General features: G+C 36.3%; 1 protein-coding gene across 2 annotated transcripts; it reads left to right on the forward strand.

Annotated features, from left to right (window-relative positions):
• Positions 1-44: 44 nt before the first annotated feature.
• On the forward strand, positions 45-19,165 carry LOC105040851 (probable tocopherol cyclase, chloroplastic). 2 transcript variants are annotated; one of them, XM_010917572.4, is made up of 10 exons: positions 45-534; positions 1,298-1,542; positions 2,491-2,570; positions 5,826-5,902; positions 7,927-8,096; positions 9,578-9,675; positions 12,049-12,156; positions 17,338-17,454; positions 18,037-18,186; positions 18,450-19,165. In XM_010917572.4, the coding sequence occupies exons 1-10, from the start codon at positions 275-277 to the stop codon at positions 18,621-18,623; spliced, it is 1,479 nt and encodes a 492-aa protein (XP_010915874.1). In that variant the 5' UTR covers positions 45-274; the 3' UTR covers positions 18,624-19,165. The 2 variants fall into 2 exon arrangements, with proteins under 2 accessions (XP_010915874.1, XP_019704388.1); XM_019848829.3 differs by having other exon boundaries at positions 80-534; positions 1,298-1,485; positions 18,450-18,927.
• Positions 19,166-20,590: the final 1,425 nt, after the last annotated feature.

A 20,590-nucleotide genomic window follows, 5' to 3' on the forward strand; every position in this document is an offset into this window, starting at 1 on the left:
AATGCAAAGAGGAAGCCAGCAAGCAAAGTGTCCATAGGTCGTTTCTTATCGTTTTTCAAGTTGCCCGCCAGGAGGCCCCCGACGGACGCCCACGCGTATTTTTTTCCAACCTCGGCCGCATCGTTCCCGTCCCCCAGCTCCAAGCCCACCGCTTGTCCACTCTCCACGTCCGACCAGTCATCCGGACCGCCTAAAACCCTTGGCCCCCTCCCCACACCCCCTTCTTTATTTGTTTCCATCGATTCTTTATGGGTTGCCGACGCCAATAATCGACATGGACGCCGCCTTCGCTCTCCTCCGTCACAGCCCCTTCACCACCGCCGTCCCATCCCCCCCGCCGCCCGCTGCCGGCCGGAACTCCGCCGCGCCCTTCTCTTTCCGGCCGTCTTTCCCCGCCGGCGAACAGGGTCTGCGGGCAAGATCTCGAGTTGTGGCGGCGGTCGCGGTATCCGGCGGGGAGGAGACCGCGGCATCGGTCGCGCCTGTTTACAAACCCACTCCTCCGGACAGAGAGCTTCGGACTCCTCACAGCGGGTAGTTTTTTCTCGCCTTTTTTTAAAAGATATTCTTCTGCGAGGCTTTATATTTACGTCGATTCAGATAAATTTGGGAATCATCATTGCCTGCTCTGTTTCTTGAAGATTTGGTCGTTTTTTCCGATTTTATTGAAACCTTGGTATATATGCTTTGCCGCTTTTAGAGTAGTACTCTCGTCTGTGCCCAAGAAGTCATCTGTTTCTTGGAATTCCACCCCTTTAGAAGGGTTTGATGTTTATTTACGATGTTTATAGCTTCCGCTATCGATGTAATGTTGTTTTCTTATATGGACTCTGGTCTTTACCCAAGAATTCCTCTGTTTCTTGAATTTCCTGCCGTTTTGCGAGGGATTGATGATATTCATTCACGGATTTTCTAGAAATCTGGGCGGTAATAGCTTCCAGTCTCTATTTTGCTTTCTTATATGGGTGGTGTTCGGATCGTTAGGCAATACTTGGTTTTTTTGTAATGCCGTGTGATTTGATTTCCAAGTATTATCAGGAGTTCTTCTTGTCTTCAGTTTCTTGCTTTGCTTCACGTTTCAAACTGATATATTCTGGTACTGATCTCGTTTACAGAAATATGATATGGGTGGTATTTATCTCATCTGATACATATGCTACATGATCATACTCTTATGGTGAAAATGAAAGATGAGACCGTGCAATTTAATGTTAAAGTGGCAATGCATCGGGCTTGATGATTATTATTTTAGTTAGAGTACTATAGTTGACATTATGTGCTAATTTGGTCTTGGCAGATACCACTTTGATGGGACCGCTCGTGCATTTTTTGAAGGTTGGTACTTCAAGGTCTCGATCCCTGAATGTAAGCAAAGCTTCTGTTTCATGTATTCCGTGGAAAATCCTGCCTTTCCTAATGGAATGAGCACACTGGACAAGGCATTGCATGGGCCTCGATTTACTGGGGTTGGAGCTCAAATTCTTGGTGCGGATGATAAATATATATGCCAATTCACAGAGAAATCTAAAAACTTTTGGGGAAGTAGGTCTTTTCTTGCGTTGTCTCATGCCCTTTTCCTAATAAATGATTTATTGATTTTTAGGGAAGGCATTTATTTCAAATTAAAGCTAAACTTTATATGTCCCAGCTTCTAGTTGTTGTGGACATGCTTTTAAAGTATCCATTTTGATTATGGCACGATATCTAGGTAATTTGCAAGTAAAAAATAATTTTTTGTGTGCATAATCTTAAAGCATCCTGACCGCTATATCCAATATATAATCTTTTAGAAGATCCTCCATTTATAGGGATAAACGTTTTGGGACTTAAAAATATTAATGGAGAAAATATCCAAATTGAAGCACAGCCGAGTTAGCAGAAGATGAGAGTAGAATGGGCTGGGTGAGCAGTCCAAGTTTGCTTTCTAGTATTCGTTATCAGGTCACATTTAGATAGATATAATGAAGAGCATTTTGCTTAAGATTATGCTTTATTTGATAAGAATCAACATATGCAGCTGCTTCATACGCCTCTTATGCTACTAGTTGACCTTTACATGTGCTAGCAGATTTAAGATTTCTGGGATGAGCAATGAAACAAAAGTTATCAACTGGTTCTAGCCATAAACGAACTCATTTGGCTTATATATAAAAGGGAGAAATTCTCACTTTTCTCAATCCTTCAGTTTTTGAACAGAAAAGAAGTTCAACATGCTTATGTTATTGGTCTTGACAAATTAAGTGCTGTTGTATTGCTGTATAATATGGTGTCACTGATCTCTTTGTGATTCTGTTTTTTATTTTAGATCACGCTAAATGCTCTTATAATGGACATTTTACTTTTTAGTTGAATTCATAATTTTATGTTCAATATATATATGTCTGTGTCTGTGTATAATTCATACATACATACATATGATTTTTCATGGTTCTATTTTTGATATATGTATATATTTATTAGTATAGTGATGAATTATCTGGTATTTCATAGGTAGGCATGAACTAATATTGGGGAACACCTTTGTAGCTGGGAACGGTTCAGCTCCTCCAGATGGAGAGGTTCCTCCTCAGGTTATGTCCATTTTGCTTTCTTTCTTTCTCAATGCATATATTGTTATGATTTAACTCATGTATACAAACATCGGTTGCCCTAAATTTGGATATATTGATATGCATATTTCTATTTTAATCACTAGAATTGGCTCATCATGCTTGCATATCAGATAAATATGCTACTCTTCCAGCTGGATTTAAGCATTTTAATTCAATATGCTCTCGTGTTCTTGTCAATGTGATTGACACATCTAATAAGTGTGTGAATATGGACAGAATAAGATGAGAAACTATTTATTTAATACATTCTTGGTTGTTAAAGCTGTTTATTGACAAACTTCTGTTGTAAGAGAGGGATTTACTTTGCCAATTCGTGCTTAAAATGCTAAAGCTCTGATCATATCTACAGTGAGTGTTAAAAACTTAAAATGTTTGATGACACTAAGTCTTGTCACTTAGGCTGTATTAACTTTCTAACGTGCAATAACTTAATTAAAAATTTAACCATCTGATATAGATCCATGGTTGAATGTATTGCTTGTTGTGTGAATATTGGTTAATTCAGATCTATTGGGTACTCAACTGTATTGTATGTCACACTGCTGTTGGAAAAAAACTCAACCTTATATGGAAGATGATAACACTTTTGCAATTGGGTGGCCCATCAATCTTTAAATGAGACAACTTTTGATGGTTTCAGAATATAAAATTGACATGATGTGATATTGTCAAACCATCTTTAGCAAATCTTAGATCTCTAAATCATCTGGGACAGACATGCTTTTGTCAATGTGTGTACTTGAAACAACCCAATATGTAGTATTAAGTTTATCTCACAATCTAACACATAGACATGAAAAGAATGACAGCATCATGATACACACTAAAATAAGATTCTTAAATAGTGACAACTATGGTATCCAAAGGGTACCAAACATTTACTAAGATACTGGAGTCATCATCCTATTCTGCTGGAATGTAATTGACTATGTATAGAAACACAAAATTAGTGTGCCCTTCTGGTGAATTAATTTTAGATGCACATAATTGCCACACCATTTGGTGAATTGATTTTCTTGCTAGTGGGTAGTACGATTAAAAATAGAATTGTTTCCACGAAAGCTGTTCATAAAAGGTAACTTGTGTGTGGGCTTGGTATGCATTTATATAATTGCAACACCTTTCTTATATGCATCTGGCTGACTTGTTTAATAATTTTTTTTAGCAACTTTAAAGCTAACAACATAAATTAATTGATTAGGAAGATCATCTTGAGCATATCACATATAACATTTTGAAAAAGCTTATTAACAAGTTTTGATTAAAAAATTGAGAAAAATTTATTGCTGTAGATTTAAATGAGAATTTTGTGCATCTTACTTCCAAATAGGAGAATTTGACCTGGTGGATGTCTAGATTCACATTTAAATTGAAAATGACATTTTATGGTTGGAAAAATGACCTCCTATGTGTTTATTGTACTAAAAAATATCTTTGTTTTTTTTTCCAACAACTTTGAGAAAACCATTAGTTAGTAGCCTTTTGGCCATGATGTTCAAACATGTGATGTTCTGTTAGTAAATTAAGTTATTTATCTCTTCTATAATATATATATACATATATATACCTCAATTATATGCAGTTGGAATTAAATAAGAATCTAAGTCTTCTTTTTCAAAGATGCTCTCTCTCTCTCTCTCCCCCCCTCCCTTATGATCTCTTTCTTATTTAGTCTTAACTTTGTGCCGACTTCACTTAAAGAAATGAAAAAAAAATTTAAAATTTTGGGGCTGAGCCCCTGTTTCATTCGCAGTAGGGGCTTTGCTCAGCACCCCATGCAAACGAGCGAAGGAGGAGAGTAGGGCTTCTAAGGCCCCTCTCTCACCCTCTTCTAGAATCTCTCTCACTCCCCTTCCCTCTCCTCTCTCTCTCTCCTCCTCCTCCCTCCCTCTTTCTCTCTTAGACGAGCCTATGTTTCGTTTGAAACAGGGGCTCTGCCCAACGGCCCAAGCGGACGAGGAGAGGAGGGCTTCGGAGCCCCCTCCCTCTCTCCCTCTCCCAGCTTCTCTTTCCCCCTCTCCCTCTTTGTCTCCCTTGCATCTTCCCTCTCCCTCTCTCTCTCTTCCTCTCTCTTCTCCCTCTCTGGTTTCCCTCTGTCAGTATACATCAGCATGGAACAGCATAGCATGGTACTGCCGACTACCGGCATAGGTGTCGATTCTGGTGTTGCAGACCGCTTAGGCCTTTTGTCAGCTCTAGGTCGATAAATATTATGAATGTCATAGAATATCGACTCCTTTGTGGCTCTCAGTGTCATGTGATGTAGGAGAGAGTTTCATAGATCATGGAAGGAAGAAAATATTGTTCTAAAAATTGTCACCTTGGCTGCCGAGGTTCTTGCTTAGGTCGGGCTGCTTGGTCATTGCCTAGGTGCTCATGCTAATGCTCTACATCAAGTTTGAGCATGGAGGATAAGGTCACTTTGCTTATGGAATGTTGCCAAGTTAAAACTTCCGATTCACTTATTACCTCTTCTTTGATATGTTTCATTTAATGAATTATACTTATTTTAAAAATTTTTAATAATATTCTGATAAAATTATAAAATTTTTTTAATGTTAATTATTTTGTGTGAACGACCACTTTCAAAACTATATTTCACGATCGGCCTCCATACATCCTTATTGGGCTATTTTGCTTCTTCACTATGTTTTGTTCCATTTATTGCTGGGGAAGTGAACTGATGCATTTGATTGGCAAAATTATTTTCCTTTCATTTCTTGGTTGTTGGTTGTTATGCCATTATTTTTTTTGTTACATTCTTGCAATTATATGCTTGTTGCAGCAATAAATAACATTAAATTTTCATATGACTAACCTTCACTTGTTCATATGTGGATTTCAATAGGTGAGGAACAATGTTTGCAGTCTCTTTATTCTATTGCGTAATAATTTTGATGAGTTAAGAGCTGCAGGTTTTATGTTATGCATGTCCTGCTATTTGATTTCAGAGTAATGCTTACATACTGATTGCTGTTCGCATGCATGTGGCTCGATACTTATGTGTATGTATGTATTTATGCATGTATCCATTTGTATATTTATTACGTTTCTTTAAGACAATATGTGTTTATATATATGTACTTGTGTACGTGTCCTTGCATGTCTGCATGCATATGCATATAATTTCATGTAAACACCAAGTGTATATTTTCATTTTCATTCTCCATGAATGCTATCTTGATATTTCTTGGTTTGGATCTATTTATGTAGGAATTTCGTAAACGTGTTTTAGAAGGATTCCAAGTCAGCCCAATTTGGCATCAAGGTTTCATACGTGATGATGGAAGGCATGGCTACATTTCATGATAGATTTTGGTTTTGTATCATAAATTTTTGATAGTGGATATAAATGGTTTTGTCATAACAATCCATTAAGTTACAAAAGTCTTACAAAGCGATTTCATTTATCTTTTTGACCTTTTTTTCAGATACAATAAGGTCAAAATCTGTTCAGTTGACTCATGTTTAACATTTTGAAAAAAAAAAAATCAAGTTTAGTTATGTAATTATGTTGGCTCTTTATATCAGTACTTTTAGAATTATATTTATGGCCAAGCGTCTCCATTTAGTCGAACTCTGCAATTCCTATGTTTTGCTTGCTTATACATACTTATGTACTTCGTTATTGCATGGACACTTGCTGTATGTGCTGCTTTAGGTGTCCCAATTGTCCACCACTGCAGCTGCAGGAATTCCAGGAGAAGGATTATTCCATTTACAAATTTCAGGATGGATGTTATTACATGTGTTCATTACTTGACAAAGTTGGCTTCTTGCTACCAACTGTATTATAATATAGTGATTATGGAACTGACTTATCTTGCTGTCAGTTTGTTGTTCTCTTAAGGGTAGGGTTTATTTGGATTTTGCTTCTGCAAGAGAAGTGTAACATGAGAGTGAAGTAGACAACTTTGCATGTGGGGCTCAGTGGGGAATTGGCTGGTAGGTCAACCTAACAGTATTCTTTTGGTGAAACTCGGGGAGCAATTGTTGGATGGATTGCAAATAACACTGAAGAATCCACTGTAGGGGCACTTGCTTCATATATAAATTGCAGTGGGTCTTTACCCTCTCATATATTCTCTGAGTAGTATTCTCTGAGTAGTATGCGTATACAAGAATGCAATATCCATTTATGTCCTAGGTAGTTTTTAGCTTGCATGAAGAAGTCTTGCTCAGGTAGACAGTACCAGGTGTATAATAGATCTCGGTGTTCCTCTTGTAGTTTTGAGGAACCTGGATTATTGCCAACCTAAGTTGCATGAGGTTATGGTAGTTGGTAATTATAGAAGTGAATGTGAAACCAATTTTGCCAAAGAGGATAAACCAAACTATGGTTGCAGCCATGTGAGACATTGCAGATGGTCTCTTGGTGCTGTGGTGAGAGATGAAATGCTACTTCTTGCTTGTTTTACATATGAGAGAATCCTTTAGAAGGTTATGGAGTTTCTTAGTGACTAGAAACACCGACGGAATTGGAATTGATGAAATATTATGAAAGGATGTGTTTGGAGGTTTTAAATTTAAAAGTCATGATTTTTTTAATGAATTTGAAAATTTTGAAGTTCTAGAAGTTAGGTTTCGTTATGAGGTCTTTGGTTGCTAAAGCAAGTTCAGAAATGTAAAATTTTATAGATAAGGAGAAGAATGTGAATTTGAAAAATTCTACTCAAAGTGGAAAATTTCAATTTCATTGTTTTCTTAGGACCTTTTCATCCCATACCCCTTACAAAATCATGATTACTAAATTTAACAATGAAATTTCATGATCCATTGATACATCTAAGTGCGCCTTATTCCCCAGTTCGTAGGTAGAACAAATGTAGATTGACCAAGCAACAACCTTGCATGTATGCTTGAGTGACAGGACAGGGTCTTCTAATCATAGATATGAAAATTGATGAACATAAATACTGAGTATGTTGCACGCAATTATTTTCTGGTTGGATGCATTTATAATCAGAGGAAGTCAAATTTAGGCTTTGGAAGAAGGTTAAATGTCCTGTGATTTATCCAAGAATGATGTCGAATATGATATCCCCCCCCCCCACTCTCTCTCTCTCTCTCTTTTTTGGTATGTGTGTTGGGGGGGGGTGGTTTGCTAGAAAGACCAAACAAAATTTATTGTAGTTGCATATGATAGTTGGACAGACTCCTGGTTTGACAGCATCTGTTTGAATGTTTTATTTTGCAAGGAAATAGTTTAGGATCATTTCACTTAATAGAATATGATTATTTTATGTTAATATTATTTATACTCTGCAACTTAGATATTGTCGATATTAGTAATTTAGTATCTTCCATTTGATAGGTCGAAGTATGTCCAAACTGTAAAAACAGCAAGTTGGGAATACAGCACACATCCAGTATATGGCTGGGGGGATGTTGGGTCTAAGCAAAAATCAACAGCAGGCTGGCTTGCAGCTTTTCCTGTATTTGAACCTCATTGGCAAGTATGCATGGCAGCTGGCTTGTCAACAGGTATTTTATAGTGAGATGCAAGATAGATTATTTCGGCTACTTGCTTTATGATTTGCTTTGCATTTTGCATCTGCCCATGTATCTTTATATATCTAACAGTACATGTAATGCAAATATACATCTTTTTTTTGTAATGTGTGCATGCCCATATCTGTGTTTCGGCAATGAAGGGGCTTTTAATCTCTAGCTTCATTTACAAAGGACATCAGGTCTATAACTTCATAACTAAATTTTCATGCTCACCTTGTTAGCAGTTATCCTCTTCTTTTAAATTTATTGTCATCATTGTCCTTGTGGTTACACGTATCATTTCTAAATGATTTTACGCCTCTCCCCCTGCTTCCCAAATAAATGCAATTTTGTTAGGACTTTGTTTGATTGTGACAGACCAAAAAACTATAACAAACATGCTGTTACCTAGTTCTTTTAGCTTCTAAAGAAGCTTTTGATTTTCATAAGAGGTAGAATAGCATGATGACAGAAGGATGCAAAGACAAAAGACTTGGTGCTAGAGGAAGCGCTAAGCTGAAGAGAGGGAAAGCTTGAGTGATAATTTAATCATGGTTGAAAATAATGAAGCATGTAAACCAATGTATTACAGTGACCATTGCACACTTGAAACTGGTTGGTGACATTTAAAACAATGCCACATGATGCCTTGCGAAATAATCAATTTTCTGAAACAAAATTAGTATATTGGGTACTTTTAGTTTCTTAACCCTTCTTACTACTTTTAGCCTGTTCTGATGTCAATAATCTTCAACAACCTTTTACTTGTCTTCAGTGTGCTGAGTACTTATAGAGTGTCTTGATGTCCTTAATGCACTGAAAGTTATTTATTCTTGTCGGCTCCCTGGCGACATTATGTTTATGCTTTGGATGTCTTTGTACTGCTGAAACAGTGTCTCTTGGGTGTTTCAAAATTGAATTTGATCAATCCAATCCAAGGAGGCATGCAATGAAATATTATGTTGTGAATTTACCAACCATGACATAGCATTTATTCTCTTGTGCTTTGTACTTGAAGCACGTGTTCCCTTTTCTCCTTCCAATTCACCTTGTTCCAGTTCAGAATTGCACAGGATGTCTTTACTTTCTTTTTTTTGGGCAAAATCCTTCAAGGGTAACTTCAAATGCTAGAATTTGATATGTTATTTTCCATGAAGTATTCCTTAAAACTAAATCCATTGATTTCTTTGTCTAACTAAATCCATTTATTTCTTCTTCTCCAACCATCTTTGTTCAGATTCTGAAGAAAACTTTGCTCTTTAAGTAGTATGGGAAGATCTTTTCAAGTAGTAAGAGTTTAGTATAATGGTAGTGCCCATTGAGTTAGTATTTTTAAAGAAAATTGATGAAAAAAATATCTATTCTGTCTCCATTGATAGCACTAATTTTTTTTGAATCTGAAGTATTTAAGATTTTCATGTCTTTATGATTCTGGTGTGCATACCTTTTCTTGCTGTGTGTGTGTTGTACAGGTTGGATAGAGTGGGGTGGTGAACGGTTTGAATTTGAAAATGCTCCATCTTATTCAGAAAAGAATTGGGGTGGTGGTTTTCCAAGGAAATGGTTTTGGGTAATTATCTCTCTCTCTCTCTCTTTCACACACACACACAAAAACAACTCACCATGTCAAGGAATTAGAACTATTCACCCGAGAGGGTTTGATGTTAGTCTCTACCCAGTTTTTGTGTTATATTTATTGTAATATAGACTCAGAGCGATCAAACATGAATAAAATCTTGTTTTTATTTATTTATATTTTATGTAATCCAGATCTCCAAACAAAAATGTATAATTGTAAACAAACTGTTTTAGACAACAGGGATATAGCCCTTGATAGGAACAAATGGTAGAGCTGGATCTAGAAGTACTTCTTCTCACCCCAAATAGATGGGAAAGGCTTGTACTTTATGGCTATGCCTATTTTATTTTACTGTTTAAGACTAACCAATATTTACCAGTAATTTGCATGAACTAAGTTTTTATTCTTTGGAAATAATATTCACAAATTTCTAGTAAAACATTTATTTGGGTGCTAAGTAACAAGGACTGTATCATGGATTAAAAACCATTGGTACTGGTGCCTGGATGCTGAAACTGTCTGTACCTATATGTACTGGCCATGCCTGTGTATATTGATTGTATCATGCTGACCATACTCGGTGCAACTGATGGTTTTCATTATTTTTGGTGCTGTCAGTTTATGTATGTATTCTTGATACCGGCATCGTTACTGGTACATCACCATTCCAATGGGAAAATGGTATGGGGTTTGGTACCGGTATTTAAAACCTTGCCACAAATTCTTTGCTAACCTTATATTTGAGGCTAAAAAATGCTAATGTATGCCGAGTTTATTGATTTACAATCAACATAGAACCCACTCATTACTAATTAATGACATAGTAGAGTTGTAAGGCATAATTGATCAAGTTAACACACATCCATGGGATTGATGATATTTTTCCTTTGTTCATGTTTTAAAACAACAACTGGTTTCTTGCAAACATTTGGTGGAACTGTGGAAGTAATTGTACAGTAAATTAAGTTCGCTGATAAGCATGTATGTTTGCACATGGAATCAGGTATGATGGGTTAAACTGAATTATGGAATTCATAGACATGTATCTACAGGTTTTTTTTTTCTTGGTGGGAGTGGTTGGAGAGAGTTGGGGGGGGGGGGGTGTGTGGGGCGCTGCAATTCTATTATTCCTTTAGAGGTTTTAAGTCCTTATGTTTTATCACTCTCCTAACTGTGACCATGAGGTCCTGTCCCAACGGTCCTGTCCCAACTATCCAGGGTCCTTAAGATCTCATTTTTGTCTTTACTTTAATTAATGATATATATCTTATATGCTATTAGCTCTTTATGGCTTTCCTACGTGGAACTAATCTAGCATTGAGTCTTGTCTTCATCTCATCATTCAACAATAGACTATATACTTAACATGGGCTATTGTATATCTTGAATAACTGACGCATTGGCCTAAACACTCTGTAACTGACTGGTATTTGAGTGATTTCACTAGAAATATTTGAGGCTTTTATCTCTTGTGGCTGCAACATTTGACATGTCCCTGTAAATTGCATTTACTTGCACCACTGATACTCAACTTCATTGATGCCCACCAAGTTACCTCTCATGGGACTTTTTAAATGCTTTCTCTAAGTCAAGAAAGGACCGTGAGTTGGAGATGAATGGGGACAATACCTAGTTCTTTAATTCCTTTATGGGCATGCGCAAAATCATGTTTTTATGAATGCAAAAGAGAGAAAGCCATGATCTAAGTTATTATGACTGTGAGAGAGTACAAGTCTTTGGATTGCTTTCTTCTATGCTAGGAAGGATTGTATGCCATTGTAAATAGAAGTACTTCAGAAATTAGAGCTTTACTGTAATCAGTAAGCTTGGATAACCTACCAAGACTCAGGTCATGAAGGTTAATGTAGGTCCTCGGAACATAGGGATACCAAAAGACGGCCTTTGATCCACTTGATCATGTTAGAAGATGGCAGTCGATCATCACTAAATTATGGTTAAAAGAATAGGAAAGACATTAAGTTGTTTGTTTGCTCGAAAATGTTGACTGGATTGTAACAGAACGATGAACAGATGCTTAGAATTAGGGATGTTTTCCTGATTGAAACATGTGTAGCTCATCCAGAAATGTTGGTGTATATCTAAGGTTTTTCAAGGGAATGGTCCTAGAGAAGTAACATGACCCATGAGATAATTACTGACAAGCTATATTTGGTTTCTAATGTCTCAGTAAACTCACATTTACCTGATTTTTGTTCTATTTAATGTAATGGTCACTTCCATTACCTGTGGCTAATAGTAATTATGATTATTCGCTAATTGGTGAGGTGGTATTTTTGAATGCTGTTTAAATATCCAAAGTCATCCTTATTTTATGTGGTTGAATGACCCTTTCGCCTTTTGCAGGTTCAGTGTAATGTTTTTGAAGGTGCATCAGGGGCAGTTTCTTTAACTGCAGCAGGTGGCATGAGGAAGCTATCTGGATTAGCTGATAACTTTGAAAATGTTGCCTTGGTATGTTATTCTTGTATGCAGTTTGTTGGCATTTTATTATTTTCTTTTCCAACCAAGTTATAAGCCCTTAGGTTTATATAAATATTTAAGCCTATTCTAGTTGGGCATGCAATAATGGAAAGAATCATATTACAATAAATTGGTATTTCAGACTTATTGATGTTTTGAGGTTAAAAACATGGTGAGCTGTAAAAGATCAAGGAGAAAATTTATTATCTGGTTTTTGTTGATTATCTAAACTCAGACTGAGAATAAGATTTATATCAAGTGTTTTCATAGATAGAATAAAATAAAATGACTACTTTACAAGAATTTGCATTTAAATGATAAAAAATAAAACATGATTTCTCTGACAATCCTCAAAGTTAGGAGCTCAAATGGTAGTCTTTCTTAGATACATGAACAGTCCACAGTAAGAATACAACAAGAGGACAAGTGACAGGGGAAAATGTAAAAAATCATTTTGACACTGCAAGTATTTGTCTTGGGAAAGAAATCTGCTTAACCATTAATATTTTCCCAAATTTAGAATGACTGGATTTTGGTGTCACTTATTAGGATTTGGTTCTCCATTATGAATTATTAGTATTATACTATTGCCTTGTGTTTCTGAATCAAAAAAAAAAAAAAAGTTCTCCATTATGAATTATTAGTATCATACTATTGCCTTGTGTTTCTCTCTTATTATGAATGTTTTAGTTTCATTACTTGGATTCCAGCAGGTATCATGCCAGATTAAGAGTAAATTCCATTACTTTAGTTAAAAATAAGGTACAATACCACATGATGTAGTCTCACAAGCAGGTTGTCATGCCTTGGGCCTCAAGTTATTTAAATCTCAAGGTGTGATTATCACAAATGATCATGTATGAGTGCAAAATCAACATTAAAATTTCACCAACTATACGAGCAAACATAGCATGATTAAAGGTGCATTACAAACTATAAATTTTAGATAACATGCATTTTTTAAAGTTATAAAGCATAAATCTTTATAAAACTATAATGCTATACCTTCAAAAAATGCAAACAGCAATACATCATATGACAAACTACTATGTTAGTGTGTTAGTGTTGCTTCAACCACTAGATTCAACATGCAATTTCAAACACCAATTCCTTTTTCATTTGAAAAGCTTACCCTGTCTATGGCTGGTCATTTTTACGAGGTTTTGTGATGGTTGAAGTGAGCTACACAATGAAATATTTTTTTTTTCACCATGTTCAACAGACTAAGCCTCCTAGAAACGAAATGCAGCATAAAATATAGATCATTGCAATGCTGAAATTGTTATTGGAAAGTCCAAGTAAAGATCTAATAGAAAAATCATAAAATGAGATACTGAAGTCAAAATTTCTAAGGAAATTGAGATATTGTGAGATGATCGGGACATAATTCCAAAGGGATTCAAACAATTGATATAAAATCATATTGTTAAAAAGGCTTAAGAGGCCATATGTATCCTTGCTATAAATGAAGACGAAATTCTCGCTAGTAACTGAGGGTCTATTTGGAGTTCTGTAAGTAGAACCGCATGCAACTCAAGTTGTAGGTGCAAGCTAGCTCACTTGTTTAGATGCTTGCAACTCAAATTGCACCACAAGATGAGTTGCTCGCTGAGCTGTAACTCATCACTATCTTGCTGTAAGTAGAATTTTAGTTAGAATGGCTGGAGGATGAGTTGTAGCAGCTCGAGCAGGCATTTTAATTAAAAAAGATTTCTCTCCATCTCCCCTTCCCCCCTCCTTTGCCTTGCTATGGAGTCCCTCTTTTGCCACTATCGTCGATGCCGCCACCCACAACTTCCTCCGCTGCCTCTAACTTCACTACAATAGGCCTTTTGTCTCCGTCCACATTCTGAGGGCCTCCGGCTCCGACTGGCTACCATGACTACCAAGCGGCGTAAATGCCACCTTCGGCTTCGTGGCCGAGAAACAGGGGCTTAAAAAAGTCTCTTGTTTCAAAGGCTTTTTTAAAAAAGTCCGACAACAGTGAAGCTGGCAATGGATTTGATGGCTTCACTGTTTCTGATTTTTTTTTAAAAAATATTGAAATAGTGAAGCCGGCAAATCAATTGCCGAATTCATTATTTTTAAATTTTTTTAAAAAAAATCTTAAAAAGTGAAGTCGGTAAATTAAGTGCCGGTTTCATTGTTCATCTTTTTTTTTTTAAAAACGGCCGACGCATGAATAGGGGCGGTCGCCCCTGTTCTGCGGCCACGACTCCGCCTGCGCCACTTCCACCGCTCAGTGGCCACGACGGCCATCCGGAGACCTCCAGCAGCCTCTCCGCCGTCCCATCCTTCTATCTCTGGCGGCCTCTCCCTCTCTCTTTTTCTCGCTCATTGCGGCAGCCCTATCGGGCAAACTGAGCCGTGGAGGCTTCCGCGGCCCTCCGACGGTCACAGGGGGCTACCGTCGGCCTCCGGCAGCCTCTCCCTCTTCCTCTGTTTTCCTTTCTTTCTTTCTTTCCTGGCACCGGTGTGTGCCATTTTTCCCGCCGGTCCGGTTTGGCACGTCCCAAACCATCTTGTTCTGAAAACCATGCTTGGTATGGTACGCAGCTTGGTATATCGAGTGTCGGTACATCCTCTGTACTATATACTAGTTTGGGATACAATAAGGTATAGTTGGTACGCACCAATACTGATTGGTATGGCAAACATTGGCCTTAAATGCCGCCACTGGTGCCCTATCACTTCTGGGAGGCCCATGATTGTCTTGTCTACCCCGGACTTCGGCATACCACCCTCTACTTTACTCTTCCATTGTCACCCTCTCTCTCTACCCCTCTCTTTCACCTTGTTTTGCCTTCCTTAAGTTTGCACCACTGTCCGCTCCCTCCTCATGGGCCCCTAGTCCATGCCTAGGTCCTCGCCATCAGCAACTTTGGTGCCAACCTCTTCATCTAGAAACCCATAAGATGAGGCTACATATATCATTTAGGTCGACGTATGTAAAGTTTCACATAGGTCCTCAAAACTACATATACTCACGGGTAAATGCATAGAAGGGAACATATACTCTTGACTTACGTGGATGAGCTGCTGAGGTAATTTATTCTCGAGGTCCACATGACCTGGCAAGAGGTTTATTTGCATTCTTATCAATATTTCGAATGAGGCCAAAAGCACCACCTGTTTGTTCTGGTGTAATCACCTGATCAAGCTTGGCCTGAAATTAGTTTCGAGTTAGTTAGAGCTGTGGAATCAAGCTCGGTTTTGAGTTTAATTTTGAACTGAGCCGAACATGAGCTTTATTAATCAGCTATTCTAAATTGAGTTGAGAACAATTCAAGATCGAATCAAGCTTTGTTCCAGCTTGGTTCAGTGCAAATTAATAGTTAGCTGACTCAAGGAATAAATAAAAATACAGTGACTGAAACCTTAATATAATGCATCAATTATATAAATATATTTGAGCTTTATTGACCGAGAGTGATTGAGCTGGGTTGGGTTGAAATTGGTTTCAAGCTTGTGTTGCTTGTTCCATCCTAGTTTGTATAACTTTGAATCAAGCTTGATTCAAGCTCTTTCCGAGCCGATTTTGAGCGGCTCTGTTTGTTTGACGCACCTATCTGGATGAGATCAACCTCTATATCCTCATCGATAATTAAAATGAGGCCAAATATACCACATGGCCAAAGGTCCAGAAATATTTTATGAGAATGATATTGTTTTTCAAAATTTAGGGCAAATTTGCAAGGGCTATAAGGAACATTTATTAGAAATCTCCAATTAACATAAACAAATATAGGAGAGGTTCTGATAAGATCTGAATTTTAAGTCAGAACACATGTATACAGTTTGATATATTAACTCAAGCAGAATTTCCAAATAAAAATTAATACATGAATTTAAACTCATATGGTTTCACATATCCAAGGAATAATAAGTGAAGACCTTTTCAATGAATCGTAACTTTTAAAATGCAGCACAACCATGGAACTGAAGTCAACAATGGGCTAAAGTTTCTGAAGAAACTTTTCACTGTGGAAATGAACCTGAAGTTTGGACCTTTAGAACAGCATATAAGCTAGAAGTTGGCTAAATATTCAAAAATACATAACAAGCAATAAATATTTGTTACACTGAATATGGGTTTAGAATTTTAAAAAACATCATAGGCTTGAAAGTGACTGCAAGGCTCTAAAACACAGAGCAAACTCTTTTATTCAAATAAATGGAACAATTACAGTGCCATGCAAATGAGATATCAAATCTTAAATTCAAAGACATGGAAAAGTTACTTGCAGTCTATGCTGACGAAGTTCACAGCATTCTTGTTTGAACCTCCTCCCGCCATTCCTCCCTCCATCTCTTTCTAGCCTATCACCTTTTTCTTTTCTTGGTTTGCCATCTTTCTGTGCTATTTATAGGCCTGCCGATTGGGTTGCTTATGTGGTCTGTCACGTACAAGGATGGTTAAAGGTTTTTGGGACACTGAGTTCCCTGCTGGCTTGATGTCATTGGCACTGCCAGTCATAGAATGTAAGTTAATGGAGGAGAGCTCTCCTTTCTCAATGTCAAAAAATAAAAACAGTCTCCACTTTCTTAATGTATTCCTATATTCCTATGTCGAGCAGGATGGGCTTCCATTAACATTTGATGACCAAATTGCATCTTCACAGTTACATTTTCAATGGCTTAATTTGGAACTTTATGATGGTTGTTCATGCTTGATTTTAGTTATCATCAGTTGACGTGATCTATATTGCTTTTTCCCTTATTTGTCACAGAAAACCATATCAGAACTAGAAGTAGAATAATTTAAAAAAACTATATTCATATATTCACACATTACAGTTTAGAGCTAGTATGCTAACTTGGTTGGTTTGCTCGATCATTCTTAAGGGAAACAATTTTTGGTTCACATGCTCTAATCATTTGTCATGCCAAGCATCCAGTGGAAGATGATTTTTATTTTATTTATTTTGTGATAGAAAAGACACTGCATAGGTTCTTTTGAGTCATGGTCAAAAATCAATCAGACTGCATCTCAACTTCATATTTTAATAGAGCATCAGGTTATTATTGTGTTTTTATAATATGCTACCAATATATTCTGCTCCTCTATGCTTTCTTCTATTCCAGTTTTTCTTTTCAGTCTTTTATAGATGAGGTTTCATCACAAGGCATTATAGCATCCAACTATTTAAATATCCTTTATCATTGACATAGGTTGGAGTTCACTGTGAAGGGGTTTTCTATGAATTTGTGCCCTGGACGGGTACTGTGAGCTGGGAGATTGCTACATGGGGTTACTGGCACATCTCTGCAGAAAATGAAAAACATATTGTAAGTTACATTTCCCGAGCCTTGAAAATGAAGATCTGATATTAGATTTTTAGCAGTTGTTGATAGAAAATAAATACATGCAATCACCATATACCTTTTTTATCTATAGTGACTTGGCATGATGCTTATTTTGGCTGTTCTGAAGAAACAATAATAAATAAAAAAAAAATTTGTCAATTGATTCTTTGTGTTGGTTTTTTAGCAGTTAAACCATCCTTTTATGGGCATGATACAGAATTACTGCTTCTGTATACAGTTTGGGTTGGCCTTTTTTTTTTGTCCATCTACCATCCATGTTTTGGTTTTGGACAATGCTCAAGTTCCTACTTCCTAGTATTTTTATGGAAAATATGTTTGTGAATTGGCTTTTGATAAGGTCCATGACATTCTCTGCTACATATTTTTTTTTATCTCAATAGTAGAAAGCTGACTTCGCTCAGAACCTAGTCTTCTGAAAACCTGTCTAAGTGGCCCCGTATTTTTTTGGACACTTCTCATAAGCTGGTAATTTTCTGCTCTTGTTCTTGTAAGGGATGCTGTTCTAATCATGCGATCAATGTTAATCATAAATTTTTGGAGCAGGTTGAATTAGAGGCCACTACAAGAGAACCTGGTACCCCCTTGCGGGCTCCAACAACGGAAGCTGGGCTTGTAACAGCCTGCAAAGATACTTGTTTGGGTGATCTTAGGCTGCAATTGTGGGAAAGAAGATATGATGGCAGTAAGGGCAAGGTATGTATCAGCTTCCCTGCCATCAAGATGTTTTTTGTTAGTTAAAAACTAAAGGACTATAAGGGCAAGGTATGTATCTGCTTCCCTGCCATTAAGATTGGTTCTTGTTAGTTAAAAACTAAAGGACAATCCTGTAATTTGAGTTGCATGGAAGGCCAGAGAGATGCTATGGTGATGGCCGTGGTACATGGCCAATTTACCGCAGGTCTACAAGCCTTCTACCTTTGAATTTAAGTTTGTTGATTTGTTTGACTTGTTTGCAGATGATTCTCGATGTAACTAGCAACATGGCGGCATTAGAAGTTGGAGGGGGACCCTGGTTTTCGGATTGGAAAGGCACGTCCTTATCACCAGAGCTTATTAGCCGTGCTCTTCGAATCCCAGTTGATGTTGAAAGCTTACTTCCTCTCCCATTTTTAAGGCCTCCTGGTCTTTAGGGATCTGGCAATTTTCCATGAAATTTTACTTCCATGAGTCATCGATACAGAAAATGCCTCGAGTGACGCACGAACTTGCTGCCTCATATTTTCCGCCTTCTTTCTCAAAAAGGAAAAAAAAAAAGAGAGTTTCTTGTATAGCAGTGGTATGTTCCAACTTAATCATTCCATTTTGAGGTCTTGATGACAGATTCAGCGGCCTGAGAAAAATCAGGCTCCGTGGAATGGTTCAGAATGTAGAAAGGTATATTCCCTAAAAAACTAGAAAGAATCAGAATAACCAAAGTGAACTTTTCTTTGTTTATATATTGTGGTGCGGTTCATGCAGAAACACCCAAGACAATAAGAACTGGTTGGAACTAGCCAGGTGCAGTCTGTTGACAGCTGATAATTTTAGGTTATTTTGTAATTTTATAGCCCCTGGGTTTGGCTGTAGCTCATCAATGCCCCTGTTCATGTTTCATTTACATTTTAATCTTTATGCTTATACACATTGGTCCTTGTATCATGCATATAACAAATACAGCTATGCCTATTCTATATATGCGTGTGCCTATCATGTACACAATTAGACTTTGTTTTGGGCATAGGCTAGGGCCTAGAAGATAAATGACCACCAAAACCAGAGGGAGGGGAATGAGTTTTTTGGTCAATGACGGACTAAAGAGGGCCAGAAAGACCAATCAAACATTTGTGAGTAGTCCACGAACGATACAATAGAGCTTAAATTATACATATTTTTAATTGCCAAATGTCCTGAGTCTGCAGATCTGGGCAGAAGCATATCCCGGGCTTAACATTTTTGTTCTGTTCCTTGTTTCATAATAACATGTCACGAAATTCTTTGTACACCATCCATGGCGTAGAAAATTTGACGTGGAGCATACCGTCTTACCCGATTAGTCCACGTAGCAACTTTGTGGTATAATGTGATGTGTGTTATTTTGCGTTAAATCGAACATTTGAAAACATAAAAAAAATGAGGATAGCATTTTATTTTATCGTCAAATATATTTAATGCATATCACAGATTACTTTTCAAATTAAATATGATGAAAATATTATTTTTTTTAAATAAATATTTTTATTATTTTGAAGTCTGATAGGATACGACGAATGCTATTTTTTTTTCTCTTCTTTCTTATTTTATTGAGCTTCTGTCTGAGTGTCTGGGTGTCAGAAATTTATTCCGCAGTGAGAATTATTCATCCGAGGCTATTGGCTAGTATTTAGATAATTTTATCCATTCAAGCAACATGTTCTATCCATCGGGTTAGTTCAAATGGAGTTTTTTTAAGTTCTGAATATAGTATGTCATATATATTTTTTAAAAAAATTATATAAAAATCAAGATGTTATAATTTCTATTCATGGTTGTTTTTGATAATATTATGATATTTAAAATCAATATTATGATATTGTAAATTAATATTATGATATTTTTCATTAAAATTATGATATCCTGTAGATAAAATATATTTTTAAGATAGTTTTGATAATATTATCATATCCTAGATCAAAATTATGATATTATAGATTAATATTATGATATGCAATAGGTAAAATATCTTTCAAATATATTTTTTGATATTTTTATGATATCTTAAGTCAAAATTGTGGCATTCTATGTTAACATTATATGATATTCTGTTGATAAAATATCTTCTAAAGATAATTTTGATAATATTATGATATTTTAGATCAAAATTAAGATATTTTAGATAAATATTATGACATTCAGAACGTAAAATATCTCAAAATTGATATTTTTTAATAATTTTATGATATTTTAGATTAAAATTATGATATTTAATGTTAAAATTATGACATCCTATAGATAAAATATCTTTCAAAAATAGTTTTGACAATATAATGACATTTTATATCAAAATTATGATATTTTAAATTAATATTATGATATCTAAAACACCTCAAAATGATTTACTTAAAAAGAATAAATATTTTTC

The sequence above is a fragment of the Elaeis guineensis genome, chromosome 3 (assembly GCF_000442705.2).
Source record: "Elaeis guineensis isolate ETL-2024a chromosome 3, EG11, whole genome shotgun sequence".
NCBI classification, from domain to species: Eukaryota; Viridiplantae; Streptophyta; class Magnoliopsida; order Arecales; family Arecaceae; genus Elaeis; species Elaeis guineensis.